General features: G+C 46.0%; 1 protein-coding gene across 3 annotated transcripts in view; it reads left to right on the plus strand.

Moving 5' to 3' along the window:
• The window catches only part of GNPTAB (N-acetylglucosamine-1-phosphate transferase subunits alpha and beta), an 80,519-nt gene that overhangs the window by 14,259 nt on the left and 58,760 nt on the right, over positions 1-7,500 (plus strand). For all 3 annotated transcript variants that reach the window (XM_085874970.1, XM_085874969.1, XM_085874971.1), the window contains exons 4-6: positions 1,777-1,887; positions 2,393-2,431; positions 2,556-2,734. In XM_085874970.1, the coding sequence (XP_085731096.1) occupies positions 1,777-1,887; positions 2,393-2,431; positions 2,556-2,734 (329 nt within the window). The remainder of the gene's footprint in view (positions 1-1,776; positions 1,888-2,392; positions 2,432-2,555; positions 2,735-7,500) is intronic.

Genomic DNA, 7,500 nt, shown 5'->3' on the forward strand with positions numbered 1-7,500 from the left:
TCTCTCTATCTCTCTCTCTCTCTCTCTCTCTCTCTCTCCTCTCTCTCTCTCTCTCTCTCTCTCCATTTCCCCCCCCCCTCTTTTTCTCCCTCCTCCCTTTAGTATTACCGTCAGCGAAGCGATGGGTGGTATTTGCTAGTGCAGAATAAAATTGCGACTTTCGCATAAAAATGTTGACACCTTTATTTTTCACTTGTACATGAATTGAAACATAAAATTAAAATCTCAAATAAAAGAGCTTGTTTGTTTAATTTTGGCTTTTTTAAAGATCGGGACAGCAAGAATGGATCAACAGACCAAATGGGGCAAAGAGAAAACAGTGAAATAAAATGAATGCACCATAGCACAAGAAGAGCAATTTTAAATGGGGTCATTGAAGGTGTAGTTGAGTTCAATAGTGGAAATGACCATGATGTGGGCAGCAGACTTGAAATCCTGCAGGGAAGAGCGTGAGACAGCAGATTCAGGAAGACAATTTCACAGGTGAGACTAGAAGGCACTCGGTGGAGCGTATACCTCCGCCAGGCTGAACATGTTCTGTTTTGTATCCCACTGATAGATTAGATCTGCATCCAGACCTCAACCAAAATATAATCTGCTTGATCTCGTCACTTACCCAACTCATCCACCAAGTTTTGTCAGAATCCATCAATAATGTTTTGATGTATCCTGCTCCCAAACAGACAGACAATCAAACAGGGGTGAAAACATAACCTCCGTCCACCTTCGGTGGCGGAGACAACAATGGATATTTAAAAAATGGCAGTGAGGGTTGAGCTTGGACTTTGGGAGAATAACAAGGAAAAGGTTTCTGGAGAGGTGAGAGGGCAGAAGAACCAAGCCCAGAGTAGAGCCTGTAAAAAGCTGCAAAGCCACCGAAGGCTTTAGATATACTCGTATGCTTTTGAAATACTGGTATTGATGCCCAGCAGCCCCAGAGACTGTCTTTTTCCTAGAGGCTAACCACTGAATGAAACTGGTGGATTGCCTGTTGGTCCATATGCGATAATGCAAACTTTTTTTGTCTACAAAATTTAGGCTCGAGGAACAGTGAGGAGACAGCGGGCACCAAGGCCATGTATTGATTGTGGGGTAATTGGACAGTAGGTTGACACAACAAGCAAAGGAATGAGATAGGAGTTGAGTATACATGCAAGTAAGAGGGTTTGGTTACCTTTGGTTAATAGGGGTAGAGAAGATTCTGGGATGGGTTGGGGGAATGATATGAGATTCTTTACTGCCAACTTTAATCCCTAGAGGGAAGAGCAGGAATGAAGAGCCTCAGCAATGCAGTTAGAGAAAAGGACGAAAGAGTGGAGGTGCACAGGAAGCCTGAATTTTGTGAGTTTAACTTGGAGGACACATGATGCATCCTCGAGAAGATGGAGAGGGTCACGAGATGAAAGAGCACCTCGATGGTTCGAGGGATTTTGATGATTTTGAATGGTTTGAGGGATTTTTGGGTATTGTGCTCGCATTTAAGGGGCCTTCCCAGGTTGCTCTGAGGGCATTAAAATATACCACGAAGAACGGACTGGCACCAGATATGCACCACAGCAGGCAGATTGCCTTTTTCCTGCAGGGCATTAGTGAAGCAGCTTGATTTATATTGACAGACCAAGAGTGAGATGGTAATTCTCCTCAAGCTAGCTCAGGTTGTAGAAGTTTAGAATCCAAATCCACAGTACTTCTGCCACAATCTCTGAATCTGAGTTTGATAACCTAATGTCCTCAACATTTGGCAACCACCATATGTTCGGTGTCTTTTTTTGCTAGGCTTTTTCCACCATTGCCTATTGATGCTGTGTATACGTGGGTGAACGGGAGCGACCAAGATCTGATTCAGGCCTTGGAATCTTTACGGGAACAACTGATCATTGAAAGAGAGTAAGGAATTTGTCCACCTACTCACGATGGTTCGTCACATTTTCCTGCTCATTCTTGGATATAATAAATTATTGAATTATTGGATACAATAACAAAATAAGGGGCATTGATTTCTTCTTTATGTGGGGTGGGGTCTAAAATGATATAACTAAAGAGAGACGTGGAGGAGTATAGGATATTATGTGAGTGTGGGAGGAGTGGGGACGGAAGCTAAAAGTTTGGGAGGAGATAGGAGTGAGGAGATGGAAGTTTAAGGGGCATGGATGGGAGCATATGGATAGGAAACATACCATATTTGTGGATGTGATTAATATATGGACTCTTTGAACAATACACTCGATTTAAAGTTAATTGCCCAGGAAAAAGCAAATGCATGTCCGTAAAATCTGGACTCCTTGCTCCTTATGAGATAAATATTTCTGCACAGTTTGAAGGTTATGTACTAATGGCATACACATGTGTAATGATGAGGTTTTTGTTTTTTTGATGTACGTGTGTTGAACAGGCAAAAAATGGGACATAATGCAACAGAAGCACCTCAAAGGTCAGCTAACAGCAATCTTCATTTTGAAAAGCATGGTGATTCATTCCAAAATGTAAACCCTAATGGCTTTTTTGTTTTTCCTCCTTCTGCTCCACCCTTCCACTTGTTCATTGTATTCCCACAGTAATACAGAACCAGAGTGTCCTGACTCCCCATGTTTCCGGGCACCCCTGCTTCTACTCTCTCCACCCTATCCCACCACCCATGCCCTCCCCCAGCCTCTTTCTGCAGCTTTCCAGGTTCTGCCACTGCCGAGCCCTGCACACAATCTCTCTGTCCTCTACTTCCGTAACCTCAATGATGGTACATGTATTCCTTTCTCATAGACATCTTGATAACTATATCTGTTTGCAGAACTGTTTTCTAACACCCTTGTGATTCCAGAATTGTAAAAAAAAATGAAGGAGGAAGAAGTTTTTTTCAGTGGGACAGGAGGAAGTCAAAATGCTGTAAAATCAAAGAAAAATGGTAAATCTCCAGAACCAAACAAGGTTACAGTAAAGATGCTTAGATGTGCAGACTAATAATTTAATAAATAATTGCAAAATTATCCACGAAATGCTTGAATACTTGCACGTACCACCAAGCTTGGAAAATGTAAACATGATAATTCTACATAAAGAGATGGTGGTACAAAATCTTCCAAACTATCGACCTATAAGTTTAAGCCACGTCAACGAGTTTTTCACAAACGTGATCACGAATAGATTTACGAAGAACCAAGAAGAAAAGCAACCATCAGAACAATCAGGATTCAGGAGAAGATTCTCAACCAACTACAGGCAACAGATCGAGTCATCGAAAAATCAAGGGAATTCCGGCTCCCGCCGTGTCCAGCATTTTAAACTACAATGAAGCGTTTGATTTCAATGGAAAGAAATGGAGTTATTTAAGCACTGAAAAGCTGAGGGATTGAAACACAATACGGAGTCATCAAAGAAATGTACACATATGTCATCACAAGCTAGCTTTGTGTCGCCAATATACCCATCAATATGAATATAGGAGTTAGACAAGGAGACACTATTTCTCGAAATCTTTTCAAAGGAGCCATCGAATAATCTTTACAACGAGATGAATTGGGAAGAAAATGGAATAAATATCGATGGAAAAAGTGAAATCACTTGAGATTACCAGATGCAATCTTGATCTATGATAATGAAATATAAATAAAGGGAGAATTGAATTAATTGAACAACTAAAGCAGAAAAGTCAGCCTGAAACAGAGTGTCTCAAATGGAGGTTACGTACTGTATAAAAACTGCACAGGAACATGTGTAAACAAAAAAATTTCCCAGTAAAGCATTCCAAAATACATACAGAGTACTATATATATATTGTTGCGGATTCGCGCCCACCGGCGTGCGAACGGCCACGTAACTCGAATCGCGGCACGTCGCCCACCGGACGGACAATCCAGTCGTGACCCTCTCGGACTCACGCCGGGAACTAGTCACGGGTGGACCTTTCGGTCTCACCACGATCGTGCCAATCGGCCCCCACGTGGGATAGGGTTGCTCGCCAAATTCGACCTACCTAAGTACCCACACGGAGGGTAGACCGGGCGATCGCACCTCGCCGCAGGTCGACTTCGGACACGGGCCACTTTAAGCAACCCGTTCCGTACTATCGGGATAACCGAGCGGTGTTATTCGTCGGCCTCGACGGTTCGATTAATTATCGGGCGTTTTAGCCCACGACCAACCCTTTACGTGAAGCAAGATGGAGATTCAATGAAAGAAAAGACGAAGCGAAGCGGGAAAACAGTTCAACATGAAGCACATTTATTTCGCGATGAACGGAAAGCACACATATACAATTCCACCAAAAGCACATGTAAAAGAAGAAGACAATGCAATATTACACAAAAAGCAAATGCAACAATGCAGATCTATCCGACTACCGAGCACACGGCAACACTTATACAATTTTACTTCACAGACGGCGCCGACAACACATGTACCCAAAACAAAAGAAAAAGAACCACCCTCAAGGATGAGGCGGGCCTGGGGCTGAGACCGGGTCGGGCCTACCCGTCTGATGATGAGACGCGAAGTGGCGGTGGTGCCTCAACTCCGCGGGCCTCGCGGACAGTGTCTGGTAGGGGGTGGGAAAGGGGCCCCCTTTGTCGCACTATCTCAGCGCGGGGGGGGGGGAAATAGGAGGGGGTTGCTGATGCTCGGGGGAAGGAGGATATCACCCTGTCTCGGGTCCCGCGGCGAGCGTCTCCTCCTCGACCTCGGTCGCGTTGCTGGCCTCTCCCTCTGCAGCTCCCGGCACTGACGCGAGCACCCCCTCGTCCGCCTTCGCCGTCGCCACCTCTCCACAGCTCTGTCTACTCGCCCTCTCCGTCTCCTCTCTTGGCTCGTCCCAACTCTTCACTCTTGACTTCTCCCACTTCTTTCCAGCTCCACCGACGACTCTCTTGAACTCCGCACAACAACTCTTTACTGACGAACGCAGCCGTTTATATAAGCCCCGTGGCTTCGCTCTTTCACCCTTGACCCTTTGCCTCCGACCCTTCACCTCTCTAACTGGCTCCCCATTGGACCGAGTAAAAGTGGACGTGAATGCTTTTTGATCCATGAATTTGCATATAGCGTCCTCACTCCAACGCCCTGGAGGCGGGGCCAAATCGCCCCAGCTCGCCGATAGGACGGAACAGAAGTGGGCGTGAGTCGTTTTTGATCCGTTTTTCTTCGGAAAGTCTGTGATGTCTCTGAACACGCTGCTCGGTGCGCGCCCCGCACGAGTCCAGCATCGGCGCCCACAAGTCGCGTGGGAATGACGGTGATGCGATGGTGGCGAGTTGTGACGGTAAAGGTCGTGGCTGTTGTTGTGAAGCGGCGTTGTGGTTGGTGGTTGTTGTTGTGAAGCGGCGTTGTGGTTGGTGGTTGTTGTTGTGAAGCGGCGTTGTGGTTGGTGGTTGTTGTTGTGAAGCGGCGTTGTGGTTGGTGGTTGTTGTTTTGATGGCTGTTGAGACGTGGTTGGTGGTGGTAGTAATGGCGGCTGGTCCAAAATAAAGATAGTAAAAGAAAAACGGCTATCCTGAAGAGTCGCAGCCCGACTGAATGACATTTATTCCCTCGAAACAACGGGTTTGGGCCTAACTACACATATACTTACAGAGATATCTCACCTGAGGGACCTGAATGGTGGTTTGTGAATTTCGTCAACCACAACAATATATATATATATATATATATATATATATATATATATATATATATATATATATATATATATATATGTATATACACATATACTGTACATATATACATATGTCTTGGATCCGGGGTTCTTGGGTAAACATTTGGGTCCCTCCCTAATGCCCGGTCCTGAGGCCGCCAGAAACAGATAACTCCATGCACCGGCAGGTTGCTAGGCAACCACGAACGCTGATTGGCACGGCCAATCCGGGCAGGGTTACACTCGTGATACCTGACCTGTGGATGGCCGAATAATTGAGGTCACGTGCCCTCAATGCACTCGGATTACTGCCGAGTGTTAGTGAGTGAGCGCTGGCTAACAAAGCAAATTATTGGGGTACAATTTCCCGTCTAACTGTACTTGTGCACTGTCGGACCAATAAAGGAAAAAAACAACTGAGACAGATTGGAAATGACAATAAACAATTACATATTACAAACACACAAGCAAGCAATCATTTATCAGCAAGAAAGCAATAAGGCACATAAGAGCAGATTTAACCATAACATGTATTCTTCAATCTTACTTACACGAAAGACTTGGCCATCATTCACTCAGGGGAGAAGAATAAATAATAAGAATAACTTGAAAATAAAATAAAAGTAATGTATGGAGAAAAGAAAAATAACCTTTTCCTTTCTCCCTCACCTCACACAGCCCAAATATACAGGATAATGTGGAGGAAAATGGATGGGGAAGATGGGCAGTGGTGATGCAATGTGATAGGGACACGCAGCCACGTCCCTGAGGTGCCTGGCCCCAGTAGGCAAGTCCTCTCCGGTGTCCCAGATATACGAGCTAGATGTGGGACTCGCCCTCCTCTGCCTCAGATTCTTCCTCTTCAGGCCCCCATCAATGAAGTGCCACTGTTCACCCTACTCGTCCTTCGTGGCTGACAGGATCGAGAGGACAGTAAGATGCTCATGGAAGGAGTATTCTTTTTCCACAGAAGCTCGACACCAACTGCTCGGGAAACCTTCCTTTTTTTTTACCCTCACATGCTTTTGTTCCTTCCCTCACGAGCCTTCTCAGTCGTTGAGTCTTCTGCTCATGCGAGCTTGTCCCGTTCGCTTCTTCCTTTCTGCTTCTCTGAGCCATCTGCTCAGGAGCTCTTTTTGTCCCTGCTCATGCGAGCTTTCCCCATTCACTTCTGCCTTCTGCTTCTCTCACGATCATAAAGATCCTTCAAGGCACGAACGTTCGTTGACGGGCAAGTTGCATTGCGTTCCGTTATCGCCTCTTCTTCTCACGAGCTCTTTGTGTCCCTGCTCGTGTGAGCTTTCCCGTTCGCTTCTGCCTTTCTGCTTCTTCTTCACATCAGCTCTCTTCCCTCCTCCCACAAGCCTTCTCTCTCCCCCATTGGTCAACAGCCAATGAGGGCAGGTCCATGACGTCACTTGTGGAAAATACCAACCTGTTCTGAGGGAACTTTCAACGCAGCCCCCGCCCCCCTTACTCGCCCAAAGCAGCGACGAGAGCCCCCAGCCCCTCCCCCCATGTGCAACATGCCCACTCATACCCTTCCCCACTGTACCACGCCTGCAAGAAACGCCGCACCTCATAGGCCACGAAGAGCACCAAGCGTCATGAACATGCATGTGAGATGTGACATGAACATGCATGTGAGAGCTTCCAATGGGTTAATGACCACAGGTGGGTCGAACTTGCCCAACTAAACAATGGAGGGAGCATGGAGGGGAATTCTGCCGAACTGAGGAATGACCAGAAGGCCCCGGCATCAAAGGCAAGACTGATGCGGTAAAGGAGGAACTGTTGAAAGGATGTTTGATCGAGGGAAGATTATTGGTGGACCGTTGAAATGGGCTGATGGGGTAAAGGAGGGATGATTTAAAGTAGCA

This window comes from Eptatretus burgeri, chromosome 3 (assembly GCF_056783735.1).
Source record: "Eptatretus burgeri isolate ZD-2024b chromosome 3, Ebu_testis_v1, whole genome shotgun sequence".
In the NCBI taxonomy this organism is placed as follows: domain Eukaryota; kingdom Metazoa; phylum Chordata; class Myxini; order Myxiniformes; family Myxinidae; genus Eptatretus; species Eptatretus burgeri.